Raw genomic sequence first — 20919 nt, 5'->3', positions numbered from 1 at the left:
AAAGGTCTGAGCAATGAAGGCAAGTGTGCTAAATGCCTTCTTAACCACCCTGTCTACCTGTGCATCTTTTTGAATGATTTTTAAAAATGCCATGTTAACTTCATAATTACAGCTAGATGCCATGAAATCATCCCTACCCTGGAACAAGATGCAAGATAGTGACTGGATTTCTCTGAATGATGAAAGATCGTTAACAATGGAATTTGAGGAGGAGGAGACATGATAGACCAACATTTTTCCCTGCACTGTTTCAAGTTTATCTTTTCTGAACACAAGTGTGGTTCTAATGGGCTGACTACTTAGTTATGATGATGCTGACATTAGACGTGATCAACATGTGTCCCAAAAATCCTAAAGAACACTGAACTGTGCACTTGAAATCAAGAAAAGCTCCAATCAGCTATTTGCTTCTTTTTGTCTACAAATTACCAGTTTCCTAGCCATTCTCTATTGATCCAGAAAAGAAGGTCTGAACTATCGTTTCCTGCAAACAAAACACTGCAGAATATGCATGAGACAAGTCAAGCTCGATGATGCTACTTTAATGATCACTAACAGCAAAACAGGACAGCCCTCCTCCACTTTTATCCCTTTCATCTCTCAGTCTTACATAGTTGCTTTCCCACTTCATCCAGCCAAGCTTTACCTCCATCCTCTTGTTCTGTGGCCGAACTGCCAAATTCCGAGATGGAATGATTGGAATACAGTGAATGGTTCGACACTCGTGGAGATGCATTTGGCGTGTTGGTGCTTGAACTCTCTGTTCGCAATCTGGATGTCTCTAGGAAGTCTGATTCTGGACCCAGAAGTGGGGGGCGGAAAATAAGCTGCCGTTTCTGCATTAGTTCCAGCCTTTCCTCCAAGTGCTTCTGAAACTGTTGGTGTTGTAACTGTTGCTGCTGTTGTACTGTCTAAAATAATACATATTTTGGTAAGTTTATGCAGCAATTGCATTGCACATTAATTTTTGAAAAAAATAAAGCTTTAGCTAAATGCGCACTAGTTCAGTAAATCCTAACCAGTGAATCTTGCCCTGACTTACTTGTATGGCCTTTGTAATAGTTTCTCCTTTTTCACATCCAGACGCCTAACTTTACATTACACAGAATTACATGATGTAGCAACAGATGAATCACAGTTTATCCTCTATAGCGATCCCCAGCTGCTTCACTGCTATTCACCCTAGTAAATGTATCCACCTACTCCTTCCTCCATCAACAGTTTATTTAGATTCTTCTCAAATAGATTCTTGCCTTTCCCTCAATCAATCCTTCACCTAGAGGTACTCAGGTTTGATTGTTTTTCCTTTTAAAGTATTCATACTAGATTTTTGATTTCCATGTTAAATTTTATAACCAGGGGTGATTCAAAAGTAATGTTACAGCTATATTCACATAAGCTGCAGCAATGGCTTAATGGTATTATCACTAGACTGTTAATTCAGAGACCCAGATAACATTCTGGGGATACGGGTTCAAATCCCACCACAACAGATGGTGGGATTTGAGTTCAATAAAATATCTGGAATTACGAATCTTGTGATGACTGTGAATCCATTGTCAATTGTCGGAAAAACCCATCTGCTTCACTAATGTCGATTAGGGAAGAAAACTGCCATCTTTACCCTGTCTGGCCTAAATGTGACTTCAGACCCACAGCAATGTGACTGACTCTTAACTGCCCTCTGGGCAATTAGGGGTGGGCAATAAATGCTACCTAGCCAACGATATCCTCATCCCAAGAATGATTTGTTTTTTAAAGTTTTGTTTTTGCTTTTATGACAATGGCAAGATCTGATTAGAGTAAAATAAATGGTTTCATGGAATTTAACTTTGATGGTTTTTAAATTTAAAAACATTAAGTTTCTGGAGTGTGAAAAGATTATTTTGTTTCTTCCCATATCATCATCCAATGATAACTTTTTTTCTTTATTCATTCATGAGGGTGGCACTGGCTGAGCAGCATTTATTGTTCATCCCTAATCGCCCAGCAGGTAGTTAGGAGTCAATCCCATTGCTGTGGGTCTGGAATCACATGTAGGCTAGACCAGGTAAGGATGACAGTTTCCTTCCCTAATGGATATTAGTGAACCAGATGGGATTTTCCTGACAATTGACAATGGATTCACGGTCATCATTAGAGATTCTTGAATTCAAATTCCATCATCTGCCATGGTGGGATTTGAACCTAGGTCCCCAGAACATTACCTGGGTCTCTGGATTAACTGTCCAGCGATAATACCACTAGGCCATCACCTCCCCCTATCTCCCATCACTCCTCCTACCTCATTTAACACCAGTGCCTTCCTTGGCGCCCAGTAAGAATAAGTGATAATCATTTTGATAAATTCTTAAAACAATTTGAATAGATCATATACAAATTTCACATGCTCCATCAGAGCAGCTTCAAAATCTATAATATGGACTTTGCTTCATTTGGGAGAACTGTTCCCAAGAGAAAGGCTCAGAGTCAAAAAAAAAGGAAATGGAGAAATATTTTGAAATTTAACATTAGAAACTGCCCGATTAGTTCTGAAGAAGTCACACTGGATTTTAATGTTAATGTGGTTTCTCTCTTCAGACGAGCTAGATGTGCTGAGTTACACCAGCATTTTGACTTTGCTTCAAACTGTCCAGGTGCTGATTTTCTTTCCTATTTATTATTGATCAGTGGAGGGCAGCCTTGTATACAATTTCTAATACATAAAGAACATGTCAAGTTGGACTCACAAAAGAAGTCCCATGTCTCAGATTATCTACTGTCACCAAGTTCCTTCAGTGTGGAGATTTCTTTCCAGTGATTTGTTCATCAACTGGTAAAACTGCTAGGTGGGCACTGTGGAATTTGCCAAAATGCTCAGGAGTATTCGTACACAAACAGTGATTTGGGGTACCTTAACAGAAGACAAAATAGGCACAGCCATAGGCCGTTAGTCCCTTTGAACCCAATCTCCAACTTAGGGCCCTGCCCCCTAAACATTCTCAACTTTACCCACCTTACCAGGGAAATGGGAAATGAGAAGGATTCCCGCTCAGAAATGAGGAGAAAGAAAATAAAAATCAGGACCCAGTGCCAACTACAGAGGGTGAGTGTGAGAAGTGACAGGAAGATGATTCTCAGCTCACTCACAACAACTATGGAGAACGTCACAGACAAGCTGATTGGAAACACATTTCGGTGGATTAAATGGTGGGTGAAAATTGGAAGAATTTCAAAAGTTGAATAGGGTGAAATTTAGCTACATACCCATGAGAATTAAATACTGGGTATCCAAAGCTACAGAGCCCTCAATGACCAAGGACACTGTCGAGAAAATATGAAAGAAAAGGGAGGTATATGATGCATAGAGTAATAATAATAGCAACAGAGAATCAGGGAGAGTGTGTCCAGTACAAGAAAGAGGCCAAGACTAGTAGGATGCCTGTGAGGAGGATTAAGGAAAGGATAGCACGCTGTACGTAAACAACTGTAAAATGTTCTTCAAGCATATTAAAAGATTAGTGAAGGGTAGAGTCAGGCATATGGAACAAGCAGGGTAAACTGCTCACTGAAACAGAGGCACTAAATGAGTACTTTGCTTCTGTATTTATCAAATTAGAAAATGGCCCAGTTGAAAATGTGGGTGTTGAGCAAGTGAGTAGTGTAGTGCTGGATAAAGAGGTGGTGCTAAGAATTCTGGATGCATTCCAGGTAGAGAAAAATCACCAGGCCTAGATGGGATGCATCCTAGATTGCCGAGACAGGTAACCCAGGAAACTACCGACCTGTCAGCTTGAACAGGAATAGTGGGAAAACTGATACAGGCCAAAATACATGATAACATATAAATGCACTGACAGAAAAATAAGTTAACATTAGACTATCAACACAGCTTTGTCAAAGGTGGGTCATGTCTGGCAAATTTAACTGCGTTCTTTGACAAGGTGACACAAGCAGTGGATAAGGGTAGTGCTGTGGATGTAGTATATTTGGACGTTGTGAAAGTATTTGATAAGATGCCACATGGCAGGTTGCTTAGAAAATTAGAAACATTTTGGATTGATGGGCCTTTAGCAGCATGGATTAGAAGTTTGTTAAAAAGTCAGGAAACAGGGATAGGTATGGATGGGCATTGCTTTCAACTTGTATCCAGTTTGAGAAGTGTTCCCCGGAGATTGGTGCAGGATCCTTGCTTTTTCTGATTTACGTAAATGATTTGGAGAGGATGTTGAGGGCAAAATCTCTAAATTTGCCAAGGCAGGAAGAACACTGAATTGTGAGGATGACGCTGAGCGACTTCAGAAGGACACTGACAGTTGGTCAAATAGGCAAACAACTGGCTGAGAAATGCATTTCAATGCAGAGAAACGTGAGCTATTGCAATCTCGTGGAAGAAACATAGACTATACAGGCTCAGTGGTACAACTCTGGGGGGAGTACAGGAGCAGAGGGGCCTTGGGGCTCATATTTAATTCTCTGAAAGTGGTCAGGCAAATGGAAATAGATAAAAGGTAGTTTACAAGATCTTCACGTTTATAAACAGGTACAGAGTATAAAAGTTAGGAAATGTTGCTGCACCTCCAAAAATCATTGGTCAGACCACATTTGCAGTATTATGTTCAGTTCCAGGCACCTTAGGATGGATGTTAAAGCCCTGCAGGGTGTGCAAAGGAGATTTACTGCATCCACTGTACCCGGTGTGGCTTCCTCTACATCGGGGAAACCAAGCAGAGGCTTGGGGACCGCTTTGCAGAACATCTATGCTCGGTTCGCAGTAAACAACTGCACCTCCCAGTAGCGAACCATTTCAACTCCCCCTCCCATTCCTTAGACAACATGTCCATCCTGGGCCTCCTGCAGTGCCACAATGATGCCACCCGTGCGTTGCAGGAACAGCAACTCATATTCCACTTGGGAACGCTGCAGCCCAATGGTATCAACGTGGATTTCACAAGCTTCAAAATCTCCCCTCACGCCACTGCATCCCAAGACCAGCCCAGCTCGTCCCCGCCTGCCTAACCTGTTCTTCCTCTCACCTATCCCCTCCTCCCACCTCAAGCCGCACCTCCATTTCCTACCTACTAACCTCATCCTGCCCCCTTGACCTGTCTGTCCTCTCCAGACTGACCTTTCCCCTCCCTACCTATTCTCTCCTCTCCCACTCTCTCCCTATTTATTTCAGAATCCTCTCCCCATCCCCCTTTTCTGAAGAAGGGTCTAGGCCTGAAACATCAGCTTTTGTGCTCCTAAGATGCTGCTTGGCCTGCTGTGCTCATCCAGCCCCACACTTTGTTACCTTTACTAGAATGCTACCAGGAATGAAGGATTTTAGATAAACGGAAAAATTACAGAAATTGGGCTTATTCTCCTTGATGCAGAGAAGATTAACAGGTAACCTTACTGAGGTGTTCAAAATAATTAATAATTTTGACAACACGAAGGAGGATATTCTATTTCCACTGGTCAGAATGTCAGTAACTAGTAACTTCAAGGCTGTCAGTGAGAGCACTAGGAGTAAGATGAGAAACGTCTTTATTTGGGATTTGGAATATAGTGCTTGAGGGAATGGTGGAGGCAGATTCCACAGGAAAATTCGATGGGGAGCTGAAAATACATTTGAAAGCGATAAATTTAGAGGGTTACGGATACAAGGCCGGAGAATGGGACTAGCTGGTTAAATCTTTTAGGAGTCAGTAAAGACACAATGAGTCAATTGGTCTCCTCCTGTACTGAAAAATTCTGTGATTCGTGATAGTATGTTCCAGAATAGCTGTGAAGAGAGAGTAATGCACCAGTCTGACCTGATGCAAAGTAAGAGGAATTCCTTGAGCTAATACCAGCTTTCTGATGACTGACACAACAGCAAAGGTAGGCACGGCGCATTCAGGGATCAAACAGATACCCATGTGGGAGCTGAAAACTTTAAACTGCTCCAAACAGGTTTGTTTGCATTGTTTTCATATATATAAAGAAAATGCACAAAGCAGAACGCTGCCCATTTGTTTCACAATTAAAAACAAATGTGACTCATTGAAACAGTGAGCAAGTAGGAACAAATTTCATAATCAATCCACCCTTCGATTCTGTCAACCGCAGGCGAAGTAAACATGTTAGAAACTAAAACACTGCAGATCCTGAAAATCTGAAACAAAACTAAGAAAAAAAGTCTGCTGAAAACTCTCAACAGGTAAGACAGTGTCTGTAGAGAGAAGCAGTTCAAGCCTCAGGCTGAGCTAACCTTTCATCAGGACTGCTGAGCAATGTTGCTGCTAATGGATAGCCCTGCAACAGAGTGAATCTCACCAGGAAAATATATCAGCAGGAGACGCTTCAGCGATGAAGTTACCTGAATAAATAGGCCAATGATTTAACAAATAAGCAGACTGCCTGGTGCGTACTGAATCATACCAAGCATCAAGGAGGCAATCAATTCCTGCTCTGCATCAATTCAGTTGATGCAGCAGTGTGTTACATTTGGGGTCCAGGCTAAAAGGAATCTGCCAGGACATTTACTCCAAACCATTACAAGGAGAACACCCCAAAAATCTTGGACCAGGCTCAACGATGTTGCAGACGATCAACTAGCTTCAAGACACACAAGACCCAGACGTGCATGCTGAAGTAGCACTTGGCCAAGAGCTCCCCAATGAACACCCAGCAGTGGAATTAGACACAACAAATAACAGCCTGCAACAGCTGAGGCTCTGAACTCTAAAATTCCCTCTCGAAACTTTTGCACCACTATTTCTTTAAAATACTCTAAAACCTCAGAACAACATTTAGCCGCATTCCCTAACTTTTTTTTATTGCTCAATGTCAAATTTGGTTTGACAATTGCCTGAGATACCCTGGGATGCTGTAACATAACTGCAGCACTGCCACTGCTCGGTGAGCAGGCCAGAAAACAGTGAGGAAGAACTTGTTATGATAAAGAGATTGCATTAAATACCAATGAGAGCAGACAACTAAAGGATGTTGCCTTCACCATACACATCTGATCCCAACCAACTCCCCCATGTAATCTGCCATCATTCTGGTTCACTTAATACTTTGGTGGACATTACCTTAGGATAGGTGATGACAAAGGCTACCCATCCTGCTAGTAGAAAGGTGCTGAAGACAATTGTGGCCATGTCTTTCAACACAGAATCCACAGGAGCTTCAAGCTTGGGTTGCGATTTGCTATATTTTTCTTTGAGGTCGTTCAGAATATCAAAATCTTCTGCAACTTCATCAATGTTTGGGAAATGCTGAAAGAATTTTATTTTGAAACGAGATTAATGTACATAATGCAATAGAAAGAGACATTTTCAGGAACTCAAACACATCCAAAATTGCTTAGTCTGGGATCTTAACACAGGGCAGTGATACAAACCTGCTGGCATTATCAAATGAGGTCACGGCCACAAGTTTCCCTCTTTGCCCAAAGGAAGGCAAAACTGATACAGAATTGATCAGGCCCAATGAGGTTGGTTCTGGTCCAACCTGGCATAGCAGCATGGCTGAACTGTGGCTCTGTCACTAGCAAGGGTTGGGGCGGGGGGTGTGGGGGGCGACAATGGCAGGCTGAAAACTATTCTCAGGAAATATTTCTGAAGAGTCTAGGCCCGAAATGTCAGCCTTCCTGCTCCTCTGATGCTGCTCAGCCTGCTATGTTCATCCAGCTCCGCACCTTGTTATCCCAGAAAATAAGCAAGGCTCCTGTTCCGAATGTTTACTCCACATTTCCCCAGGTGCACTGATATCCAATGAGAAGAATAATTCACACAGATGTTCAGTCTCCTGTTGTGGGCAAGATACGGTGGGAATAACCTTTCAGTTGAAATCCTAAGACACAGTAGAAGAATTAGGCCATTCAGCCCAACAAATTTGCTCCAACATTCAATCATGGCTGATATGTTTCCCCATCCCATTCTCCTGCCTTCTCCCATAACCCTTGATCCCCTTACTGATCAAGAACCTATCTCTGTCTTCTAAACTGAAAACAACAAACGCTGGAGATCACAGCAGGTCAGCCAATATCCACCGAGACAGAACAAGCTAACAGACTTGAAACATTAGCCTGCCAATTAATCAGTTCTCTATCCATTCCAGTACCTTGCCCCTAATACAACAGGTGCTTATTTAGCAGCCTCCGACACAGCACCTCATAAAAGCCCTTCTGGAAATCCTAACAGATCATGCACAATCTCTCTTTTGTCTAACTTGCTCATCACCTCCTCAACAAATCCTAACAGATTTGTCAGGCATGACCTGCCCTTATCGAAGGTATGCTGACTCAACTTATTTTGCCAAGCTCTTTCCAGCATGCTGCAATCTCATCATTAATATGAACTCAAATCTTACCAATGACTGATGTCAGGCCACTCAGCCCATAATTTCCCATCTTCTGCCTCCTTCACTTCTTACTTGGGTGTTACGTTAGCCATTTTCCAATTCTCTGGAACCTTCCCAGTCTCCATTCCTGAAAGAACACCACCAGTGCCTCCACAATTTCCTCAGCTATCTCCTTCAAACCCTTGGGGTGTAGTCAATCTGGTCCACGTCATTTATCCACCTTCACAACTTTCAGTTTCCCTAGCACCTTCTCCTCAGCGATGGTCACTACACTCACCTCTGCCCCCGACTCTCGAAGCTCTGGCACGCTGCTGGTGTCTTCCACTGTGAAAACAGATGCAAAGTGCCTATTCAGTTCCTCTGCTATTTCTTTGATCCCAAGTACTACTTCTCCAGCGTCATTTTCCAGTGGTCCAATGTTCACTCTTGCCTCTCTTTCGCCTTTCAGATATCCAAAAATACTCTTGCAATTTTCTTTAATATTACTAGTCAGCTTACTCTTGTAGTGCTTTTTTAGTTATCCTCTGTTGGTTTTTTAAAAAGGCTTTCCAATCCTCTGGCTTCCCACTCATCTTCACCGCATTGTATGCTTTCTCTTTTGCTTTTATTCTGTTCCTAACTTTCCCTGTCATCCCTGGTTGCCTCATCCTTCCCTTAGTTTGGTTTGTTTTCCTGGGGATATATTTTTGCTGTGTCACCCAAACTACCATTAGAAACTCCTGCCATTGTACTCCACCGTCTTTTGTGCTGGACTCCCCTTCCAATCAACTCTGGCCAGTTCCTCTCCCTCAAACGGCGGGGTGAATTCAATCATATTATAGTCACTGGCTCCAAGGGGTTTCTCCACTTTAAGCTCCCAAATCAATTCTGCCTCATCACCAATCCAGAATTGCCTGTTCCTTAGTGGGCTCTACTACATGCTACTCCAAAAAGAAACACCTCGCAGAGATTTCACAACTTCCTTTTTTCAGGATCTGCTCCCAGCCTGAATTTCCCAGTTGACTTGCATACTGAAATCCCCCATGATTGCTGGGCCTTTCCTACATGCATTTTCTACTTTGATTTGTTTCCTGCTCCACATCCTTAACACTGATAAGAAGCCTGCACATTACTGCCATCAGGGTTTTCTTTCTCCGCCTTTGAAGTTCCTGAACTCTATCGACCCAGATTCAACACCTGAGTCAATATCAGTTCTTGCCATCGATTTAATTTCATTTCTTACTAAAAAGGCAATCATGATGCTCTGCCCATTTGCCATTCTTTCAATAGGACATGTATCCTTGGATATTTAGTTCCCAGCCCTGATCACCATGCAGCCATGTCACTGCAGCAACATTGTACCTGCCAATTTCATTCGGCACTACAAGCTCATTTACCTTACTTCATGCACTGCGTGCACTTAAGTATCACGTTCTCAATCCTCCAGTGACTGCCTCTCTTCTTATAGTTGTACCTTTATCTGCCGTGTCCGAAGTTAAATTCTTGAGCCTTTCTGCTCTCAGGGAGGTAGCTGGAACTATAGCTCACTCCCAAATATTATTCAGCTTAAGACCCATTGGAGTTGGGTAAACGTTACCTATAACATATGTATTAATTTCCATACAGACTGTCCTTGTTTTACATGTCCTAATGCTGATTTCTTTGAACATTGTGTTGTCTTTAGAGCCCGTTTCCTTCAAATGACACAATCATTTCCAGTTTAACATAATCGCACGTGTACTGTGTGTCAACATGTGGCATTCAACCTCCGGATTCAACTCATCATTCTCTGCCACTTCTGCCACCTGCAATTTAACCCCACTACCAAGGATATATTTCCCTCCCCACCTTTATCTGCCTTCCAGAGGGAACGCTCTCTCCACGACTTCCTCGTCCACTCCACACTCCCCATTAGCCCCACCACCCCTGGCACCTTTCCCTGCAACCGCAGGAAGTGCTACACCTGCGCCTACACCTCCCCCCTCACCTCCATCTCAGGTCCCAAAATAACCTTCCACATTAAACAGATGTTCACCTGCACATCCACTAATGTGGTATACTGTATCAGCTGTTCCTGCTGTGGCATCTTCTACGTCAGGGAAACTAAACGGAGGCTTGAAGACTGCTTTGTGGAGCACCTATGCTCGGTTTGTGACAAATGACAACACCTCCCAGTCACAAACCATTTCAACTCCCCCTCCCACTCCTTGGACATGTCCATCCTGGGCCTCCTCCAGTATCGCAACGTTGCCACCCAAAAACTGGAGGAACTGCACTTCAGTCTGCCTGGTAACCCTGCAGTCCAACGTCTCAATGTGGACTTTACAAGCTTCAAAATCTCCCCACCCCTGACCGCATCCCAAGACCAGCTCCACATCTCGTCCCCGCCTCCTTTGACCCATCTGTCTTTTCTCCCACCTATCCGGTGCTCCCACCCCAGTGACCAACCCCCACTCCTACTTTCTACCTACACTCATCTCACCTCTACTAGCCTCATCCCCGCCTCCTCGACCTGTCCATCCTCCCTGCTCAGTGGCCAACCCACTACCTACACTCACCTTCACTGGCTTCGTCCCCACCTCCTTGACCCCTCAGTCCTCTCTATGCCTACCTGCTCCACTATCCATCTTCTATCATTTCAGAGTCCACTTCCCTCCCCCATTTCTGAAGAAGGGTCCAGACCCAAAACGTCAGCTTTGCTGCTCGGCCTGCTATGCTCATCCAGCTCTACAGCTTGTTATCGCAGGTTCTCCAGCATCGGCAGTTCCTACTATCTCCAAATCTGGTTTTAACACTGATTCCTATGGGAACCTATGATTCATTTCAAAAAGTTATTTACTTAATGCCATGATTTTCAAGAACAGAATCTCACTTTCATGAGGACTATGCACTCTTTTTAGGTAAGAACATTGAGAGATATTGCATAAAAGCATGAGTTCAGGTTTAGATCAGCAGGTTTGAATGGTGGAGCAGGTTTGAGAGACTATATTGCTTCCTCTGCTTTCCATGCTGCACATTTTAAAAACACATCTGCTGTCAGATCACGTAAACACAGTTTACAAGTCACACAGTGTGTAAAGGGAGAGAAAAACAATGGAGATATACGTACATCTTCAAATATTTCATTCTGTGGTCTAGTGGCAATTACATCATCTGGAATTTTCTGCACATTCTCAGGAAAATCATTAAGGATCTTGGTTTGGGCTGCTAGAGGCATTTCATGGTGTCCTGAAAATAATAAGTCCACAGTTCAGCACATCCAAATTAGCAAATGACAGTCATCAGGTTGCAACATCAAGGAAGCTGCTCAGTCCTGAAGTAATCAAATAAGTTTACAGATGACACAAAAGCTGACTGTGGCTGATAATGAGGAAGTGAACTAGTTAGAAAACCAGCAAATGAAATTCAGCTCAAAGAAATGAGAGATGATGTGTTTGGAGAGTTCAAACAAGGCAGAGGAATACACAATAAATGAGACCAGACTGACAGCTGTAGAGGAAGTTAAGGATCATGGAGCACACATTCATAGATCCCTAAAAGTAGGGGGACAAGCTGATGGAGTGGTTAAGACAGCATATAGAATATTTATATGTATAATGTTAGTTAATGCCAAAGCTTGAATATTGCATACAGTTCTGGTCATCTTTAGTGCAATTACATCCATTCTGCACTGAGGGAGAATAAAGGAGATTTAAGAAGATGTTGCTAAGTCAGGAGAATTTGTAGCAAGGCGAAAAGATTAAATAGGCTGAAAGGGTCCAGACCCGAAATGTCAGCTTTCCTGCTCCTCTGATGCTGCTTGGCTTGGTGTGTTCATCCAGCTCTACATCTTACTGGAGAATGTGAGATAACATTAGCAGTTCCTACTATCTTTAAATAGGTTGGGGCTGTTTTCCTTGGAACAGATGAGATTAATGGGTAGATTTGTTAAGGTGTAAGAAGTGGAAAGGGTCCTGGGTATTTTGGATGGGAAGGACCTATCTGCCCTGCCGCAGAAGTCAGTGACCAAGCTGAATCGATTTCATGTTATTAGAGGAAGGATGTTTCACCCTGAGGATAGTACAGCATAGAACAGACATTGCCAACACATTTATAGGTCTGTACCTGGAGACTCTTAATCTGTATCTGGATACTGATCAAGTGCTGAGAACAGGATTAGATTGGTTGGGTCCTTCTCAGCCAATATAGATGTGATCAACAAAATGGTGCTCCTCTGTCCAATAAAAAATTGCCACATTTTCTAAACATCTGAAGAGGAGGAATGCACTGAGATATGGAAGAGGACATGGAAGTGGCAATTACGTGAACTGCTCCTTCGGAGGCCTATCATAGATACAACGGGTTGCATGGTCTTCTGGGCTGTAACCACGTTTCTATGATTTTGTGAAAACTTGCCCTATTACAACACTACCACAATAAGAAAACTACTTACAACTTCCACTTTATTGGAATATATTACAGACCAATCACTTGTCACATCAAAATCACACAACACATTACATGATCTCAGGAACACTGAGTAATCTGTTTCATAATAATCCAGTATCACATAAATCATGGCCAAGTTTGTTGGTTCCAATTAAATCTTTTCTGACTTCATGAGGCAGCGTAGTAAAATCTAATAAAGTGCCTTAAAAAATACAAAAATTCAAATAGTAGCAATGGAATTCATTTTGCTTTATCTCGGAGTTATTTCTCCCTCACCCAGTCAGAAAAGAATACAGTGGAGGTAGGAAAGATAGGTTGGACTGCAGAATGTTTTTGCTGTAATCACAGGGTTTTCTGGTCCCTGGCTTTTACCTTGCACTTTCCAGAGCTTCTCAATCATCAGGGGACGTTACAAATGGGGTACACTTCATTTTGACCAATGCTTTTACTGCCATCATTACTTTACTCTCTAATTTGATGATTTTTTTCAAACACCACTGACAAACATTGTCTATTTAAGACAATATTGTATTTGCGATATCAATTCAACTCAGCTTAGAGGAGCATCTTGCAAATTTTCACCCTTTCAGCATGGACATAGACTAGGTCCCAAAGATGAAATAAGATTGTGCTAAAAGGAGTGCATTACGTTTACCAACTTCATGTCATCCACAACTAAGATGTGAAGCCAGTGGCATGGGCGGGGGGGGTGGAGAAGAGAGAGAGACAGAGAGAGACAGACAGAGAGACAGACAGAGAGAGGGAGGGAGGGAGGGAGAGAGAGAGAGAGAGAGAGAGAGAGAGAGAGAGAGAGAGAGAGAGAGAGAGAGAGAGAGAGGGAGGGAGGGAGAGAGAGAGAGAGAGGGAGGGAGGGAGGGAGAGAGAGAGGGAGGGAGAGAGAGAGGGAGGGAGAGAGAGAGGGAGGGAGAGAGAGAGGGAGGGAGAGAGACAGAGACACAGAGAGATCCTACCCCTTATGATAATGGTCATTTTCCATGCTTTTTCCCTTATACTTTATTAATTTAAGTCCCTGTTTCCTGCCCACCTGCTGTTGCACTGTGCAGTCCCTTCAGCATTAGCAGGTGCTAAGATCATATGATTCATAAAGGGCCCAATGGCTCCTGATGCAGGCTAGAATATGGATTTAAGTGACTGTGTGGTTCCACATGCCTGGCCTAATTTACTTTTCCACAAACCCATTTAGTGACTGTGGTCATTTAGCCAAAGAAAACCACTCTCACTCTGAACTGATGAACTGTTGCCTACTCCATCCACCCAAATGAAGGCCCACAGACTTGAGACAAATACAATTTTCTTTTACATCAAATCCAGCTGAGATTATAAAGTTTGTCTCATCTAGTCCATGCTATTTTTTAATCCTTCACGAACAGCAACTCCAATCACAAGTCCACATTTCCCTTTATGTGCCCAGTCATTCCCAATTTGCTTATTCCTTTGTTCTGGAAAGGACACTGTGCAGGCAAGGCTTAGACAAAATTATATCAGAGATAATGGGAACTGCAGATGCTGGAGAATCCAAGATAATAAAATGTGAGGCTGGATGAACACAGCAGGCCCAGCAGCACATGTGCTCCTGAGATGCTGCTGGGCCTGCTGTGTTCTTCCAGCCTCACATTTTATTATCTTAGACAAAATTATTTTTGTTTTTGCAAGGGCAACACTGTAAAATACATTGAGAACCCCCGCCCCACTGATAATCACAGTCTTGAGGAATTCCTGCTGACACCCACATTCCCAGGCAGCCTTCGACCCTGAGCTGTCATTTTGACAATCTTGACTCTTACTGCCCACCAGGGGGCACTTTGACACCATGATTATTCTTACCAATCAGAAACCACTGGTTCCTCAGATAATCAATTGTCTTCGAGACTCCCGGTGTGAACTTAACGTCAATACTGGGGGTGATGTCACACTCGCCACGATCAGAGATGGTAATACGTTCAGTTTTGGGACCTTCAAGCAATGGGAATGCACTACCTCTTGGCTGTGAACACAAAAACCATATTATAGATAGGTGTCGGAATCTGGTGTAATTACCTATAAAAATGCCTGTACTCTCTTGAATCCCTGCACATTCTTCTAGCCCCAATAATTGGAAGCACTTTGTGTCCTCACTAAAGATTCAAAAAAAGTCTTCTTAAAACAAAAAAGAGTTGAGTCATTTTAAAGCTACAAAGATGAAGGGAAGAAATAGATAAACTGAATAAAAACTGAAAGACCTGCGGATGCTGTAAATCAGGATCTAAAACAGAAGTTGCTGGAAGCTCAGCAAGTCTGCTAGCATCTGTGACAAAAAAAAATCAGAGTTCTGAGGAAGGGTCATCAGACCCAAAACCCTAACTCTATCTATTTCAGGAACAAAAAAAGCAAACTGACCACGCTATTTAATCCTAAACAAATGCAAAATTAGGCAAACTGGAATCATGATAGTCACAAAAAGGAAGTGTTGTCTTTTCAAATCAAAGTAGACAAACGCTGGCTTAGTTGGTTAAAATAATTAAGTTGACGGGGTAGCTCATGATTAAATTCCTAATCACTGCCCAATCAGCTGATCCCACCCAAAACATCAGGTGCACTGTGATTTTCTTCAGTGCATCATGGTTGGGAAAAGGGGCAGGTAGTCACCCTGGACCTGCATCCTACTAAATTTAAACAACTTCAGGCAAGAAATTAGTGGACACAATTCTGGGCTTAATTGTAGTCACTCCCTGTTGGTCCAACATTTTGCTGTTGCCAGTTATTCAAATACTAGAAGACAGAGAGACACTTGATTAAGAAAGGGGAGTCCAATCCAAACCAGTACTTACAGAAGCAGAAATTGGGTAAAAACAAACAAATTACTTGATGGATGTATTAAGCCAACAAATACTGTTCTTCTTTTTAAATAAAGTTATAAATGAGTTTCAAAAATGTTATTTTAAAGTAAAGATGAAACAGTTTGAGATACAATTTTGCAACTGGATAAATAAAATGTCAATTACCTACCACGACAGCCACTCCCTCGTGCACTAGTGATGATGAGGCATACAAACTGGTCGAATACTTTCCCACATACAAAGTTGGCCTAAGGATGCAGAGTAAGACGTGAAGTTAAAGGCTAAAAAGACCTCAGCAACACAGTCTAAGTCTGCAGTATTGGGTTATCTTTATTGTTAGGCCAGGAAAAGCAGGCAGCCTATTCTCTCACACTGCTAATTACTGAATCAGCTAAAGAAAAGACCTCAAAATCATAGGTGACTGATTACTGAATTGCACATGATTAAGATGAAACTGAAGGAATTGTGGGCCACTAACCCTTGACCCTGAAATGGTCAGCTGAATGGTACCACACTACCAAGTACTGTCAGCACAGAGGCAAACCATTCAGTCTACAGATCCACACCAAGGTTTTTGGCCCACACATGCCTCTCAATTTATTCCCATCAGCATATCCTTTTATTTATTTGTCCCGGAAATGGCTCATCCAACTTTGTTTAATAGCTATTGAGTAACCAATGCAGATCCCTAATTGTCAAATCATGAAAATAAAAATGCTCTGCTGGTATTACTCAATGAATTACCTTCTAGAATATATAGGCCACTACTATAACTGACTGCCAATTTTTTCCAAGAGCATTCTGTGATTAGCAACGACTGATCTGGTACTATTTTTTAATGAGTGAGACAATTAGTCAGGATATCAGGTGAGATTTCTGTTCTTCCACTGGTAACGCTACCTGACTTTTAACAAATTCATAAGCACGACATGGTAACCCGCCAACTACCACCTGTCCCCTTGTATTTGCACTAGTTCTTTAAAACAGCATTTCCACATTGTCTGGATTTTTTGGCTTTTCAAGTACACGAGCCAAATTAACATTTAAGGTAGCTTCAGAAGTGAAATTAGCCATTGATCACTTTGGAGACCTGATGATTCTTGACATAAGATTTTATGTTGAATTATGACACATCTAGTTTGCTCATACACATTGTTTTCCATTGTGAATGTTGAATTAGCTAGCATGGGATTCCCCACACAGAGTAAATTCTGCTCATCATCCAAACCTACCTTGCAATGTTTGGTTAATTCTGCCAGGTCTCAACAGGTCTCCAGATGCAATGCTTCACAGTTACCTTAGTGAAGGGCAATTTGTCCCTCTTTGCCTCAGTGGAACCCTGCCCAATCCCAAGCATTTGATCACAAGGCAGTACTGATACTATGTTTAATACATGCACACCGTTGCAGCAGAAAGCAGTAAGAAAAAGGTACAAAGGATGGGGAAGAACAGGCAAGAAATGGAGAACATTCATTTAAAGAATTATTTAAAGGTTGCAACCCAACATATTGGTTACCTTTTCACCACAATTTGTCCCAGATTAATGTTTATTTTGTTACTATACTGCTCTGCAGCACTTACAAGTTTAACAAACAGCAATACTGCACTTACATTAGCTTTTGTTTGGTCTCTGCCTCTTTAGGAAGAGGATATTTCCACTTTGTGATCCGGCCCACCTCTCCAGACATAAACGTGAGGTAGCGGAGCGTTTCAATGCCGACATTCGTGTGCATCACTTTCCTCAGTCCTTCCCGCTGCCAGATGTACATCGCCACCACTGGTGATGCATAATTCTGAATCCACAGAATGTCACCAGATTCATTATCTACTGTCACAACCAGCCCATCTCCATTCGACACAAAGTGGAGCATTTCTGCAAGTAGATGGTGAGAAATGATGCATCCAAACCATTACAACAAGGCATGTTGGCAAAATGGTCAGCTTCTACTTGTTAATAAAATGTGAGGCTGGATGAACACAGCAGGCCAAGCAGCATCTCAGGAGCACACAAGCTGACGTTTCGGGCCTAGACCCTTCATCAGAGAGGGGGATGGGGAGAGGGAACTGGAATAAATAGGGAGAGAGGGGGAGGGGGACCGAAGATGGAGAGTAAAGAAGATAGGTGGAGAGAGTGTAGGTGGGGAGGTAGGGAGGGGATAGGTCAGTCCAGGGAAGACGGACAGGTCAAGGAGGTGGGATGAGGTTAGTAGGTAGCTGGGGGTGCGGCTTGGTGTAGGAGGAAGGGATGGGTGAGAGGAAGAACCGGTTAGGGAGGCAGAGACAGGTTGGACTGGTTTTGGGATGCAGTGGGTGGGGGGTAAGAGCTGGGCTGGTTGTGTGGTGCAGTGGGGGGAGGGGACGAACTAGGCTGGTTTAGGGATGCAGTAGGGGAAGGGGAGATTTTGAAACTGGTGAAGTCCACATTGATACCATATGGCTGCAGGGTTCCCAGGCGGAATATGAGTTGCTGTTCCTGCAACCTTCGGGTGGCATCATCGTGGCAGTGCAGGAGGCCCATGATGGACATGTCATCTAGAGAATGGGAGGGGGAGTGGAAATGGTTTGCGACTGGGAGGTGCAGTTGTTTGTTGCGAACTGAGCGGAGGTGTTCTGCAAAGCGGTCTCCAAGCCTCCGCTTGGTTTCCCCAATGTAGAGGAAGCTACTTGTGGTGATATTGGCCACGAATAACACATTCATGAAACAGAATCATGTTTCACCACTCACTTACAAATTAAAGAATTTCAAGCTTTCCCATGTTGCTTTGTCCCAGTACCCCTTCCTTCCTACATCAATAAAGATGGGCTTCTGATGGCAGCTCACTGAGGAGAAAAGGAGCTCCTTAGGCAGCACAGTGAAAGAACTGAGCGTTGCAATGTGCACAAGGTGCAGCTGCCTCGTGGTTGTACTGCCCTAACTCCTCCAACACAAACCACAAAACTGAACCTAATAAATTTAGAAATTTGTGCATTAACACCAGAAACAAAGCTATCAAAGTAGCTGGTTATTTAAATAATAATAGCCAAAAGGCTCAAACAATTCCCTCTGAGGAAAAAAAGTAATGTTCTTTTAAACTTAAAAGAAACACACATTAACAATATACATGCAAATAATATGCAAAATCAGTTGCTTGAAGAGCTAATTAACTCAGCATGGTCTACATAAAAATAGCAAAGATGATACATTCAATTGCTCCTGCATTTTTAAAATGGATTCTTCCTTATGTTTACCCTCATCTTTGCCAATTTGGCGTGATTTCACACTGCGTTCCAGGGTCTCCTTGCCACCTTTGTCGAGCCTTAGCCTGATAATCACCACCTTAGCGGGGTGAATGCCAATATGAACTGTGGTACCATTGGCTTTTTCCACACTGTACATGCTCCATATAATTTTTTTAATATTCTTCAACTACTTTACCGATGTGCTGACCATTGTAATGTTCTCTGACAACATGACCTTCTTCATCCTCGTGTATGGGTATTGAGCAAACAGTGTTTTTCTGCCTCAGCTACCCTTGTATATGGTTCCTTTTCCTCACTGCCAAATCATTCAATGCCTTCGAGACTGGGAATGGGCAATGATTCTGCTCGTCAGCCTGCCTCCTGGCCAATGGGCAAACTACTATAAGTTATCACGAGAAACTGACTTTTCCAAACTGGTGAATGATATTTCAATAGTTGTCCTTATCAGTAAAATAATCAAATTTAGGTACAACTTGACACAAAACAGACCAAGTGACTAAATTATTAACTATTGCTGCTGGCAGGCAAAGTTTTCAAAATGCACCGTAGTTGTCTCTGTAGAAGCGGTAGAACAAGCAACTATTCAACTTAAACCGTTCTTACTGTATTCAGTGTCCTCATCGGGTAAGGTGGCAGAGTAATCAAAGTAAGTGGCATTCCATCGCAACTCCCGATTCTTGGTGTCATACATAGTGATTGTGTACTCTAGAAACAGAACAGCACATCAACACAAAGGAATCATTTGAAACCTAGATACCATGGAACAAGCTTAGCCAGTTCTTTATAATAGAGACTGGAATTCTATGTTCACCAAGATCTAGTCGTCATGATGACTAGACCTACGGCAATGTTTCACTGACACGGGCTTGAGCCAAGTGGACAGGGAATAGTGCCATACAAAATGTGCTCAAAGTACCTTCTGTCATGCCATGGTCCCAATTTCAAAATTCCACTCTTTTTAAGACCGTAAGACATGGGAGCAGGATTAGGTTATTTGAACCATCGAGTCTGCTCCACCATTCAATCATGGCCGATGTTTTTCTCAACTCCATTTTCCTACCTACTCCCCATGATCCTTGATCCCCTTACTAATCCACAGATTAACAACACACTAAGTGAAGAAATTTCTCCTCGTCTCAGTTCTAAAGCATTATCCTCCACTCGGAGGTGTGCCCATGAATCCTAGTCTCTCCTACTAATTAATGGAAACATCTTCTCCATATCCGCTCTATCCAGACCTTTCTGTATGCTTCAATGAGATTTGTGCACCACCGCCTCCCCCACCCCACGCTACCAGCCACCACCACCTAAACTCCACTGAGAACAGACCCCAAGTCTGCAACCGCACCTTGTACGAAAGGCCCTTCATCCCCAGGATTATTCTGTAAACATCCTCTGGACCCCCTCTAATATCAGCACATCCATCCTTAGATACAGGGCCCAAAACCGCCCACAAGATTCCAAGTGGGGTCAGACTATAGCCTTTTACAACCTCAGCAGTGCATTTCTGCTTTTGTAATTTAACCCTCTTGAAATTAATGTTAACGCCGCATTAGCCTCTCTGACTGCCAATGGAACCTGCAAACTTGACCTTAGATTTCTGAACAAGGAATCAAGTCCTTTTGTGCTTGTCCCTTTCCCCCCTCCTCCGCCATATGCTTTAAAAGACAATCACCTTTTCTCATTTATTTCTTTTCCTTCTGACAAGTTTCAATTCCTTAGTGTTGCATATCCCTACCCCAAATCTTAGCTACTGTCCTGTACTACTCTTAAATGGCTAATGTTCAGGTGTGAACAGTGACAGAGTTTTGATACCTCTTCTAATCCAGGAATAAGATTGTTTAGCACATCATAGCCCTGTCCACCAGTGAATGAGAAGCATACTCTTGACTTGTTTTCTCCTCCAACACCCAAGCGATGCTGGAGGATAGTTAGGATGCATCTGCCCTCTACCCTGTTCTCAGATCAGCTAAATCTAGAATCGACAGGCTTGGCCTGTTTGAGGAGCCTCTGCAGCTGTAGAATTCTGTTGAGCCACTGTGGGGAGCCAGAGTCCATAAAAAGAAGCACTGTTAGACCAAAACAAATTAAAACAAGTGATAATGGTAACTGCAGATGC

General features: G+C 42.8%; 1 protein-coding gene across 1 annotated transcript in view; it reads right to left on the bottom strand.

Annotated features, from left to right (window-relative positions):
• Positions 1–20919, bottom strand: part of ern1 (endoplasmic reticulum to nucleus signaling 1) — a 97389-nt gene that overhangs the window by 17384 nt on the left and 59086 nt on the right. Inside the window, exons 7-13 of the mRNA XM_048554912.2 lie at positions 19404–19505; positions 17172–17433; positions 15730–15808; positions 14569–14728; positions 11405–11523; positions 7044–7229; positions 647–911 (exon numbers count right to left, since the gene is read on the bottom strand). Of these exons, the coding sequence (XP_048410869.1) occupies positions 647–911; positions 7044–7229; positions 11405–11523; positions 14569–14728; positions 15730–15808; positions 17172–17433; positions 19404–19505 (1173 nt within the window). The remainder of the gene's footprint in view (positions 1–646; positions 912–7043; positions 7230–11404; positions 11524–14568; positions 14729–15729; positions 15809–17171; positions 17434–19403; positions 19506–20919) is intronic.

The sequence above is a fragment of the Stegostoma tigrinum genome, chromosome 22, assembly GCF_030684315.1.
Source record: "Stegostoma tigrinum isolate sSteTig4 chromosome 22, sSteTig4.hap1, whole genome shotgun sequence".
Taxonomy (NCBI): Eukaryota; Metazoa; Chordata; class Chondrichthyes; order Orectolobiformes; family Stegostomatidae; genus Stegostoma; species Stegostoma tigrinum.
The sequence above is the reverse complement of the archived record's forward strand: the minus strand, read 5'-3'. Positions and strand labels throughout refer to the sequence as shown.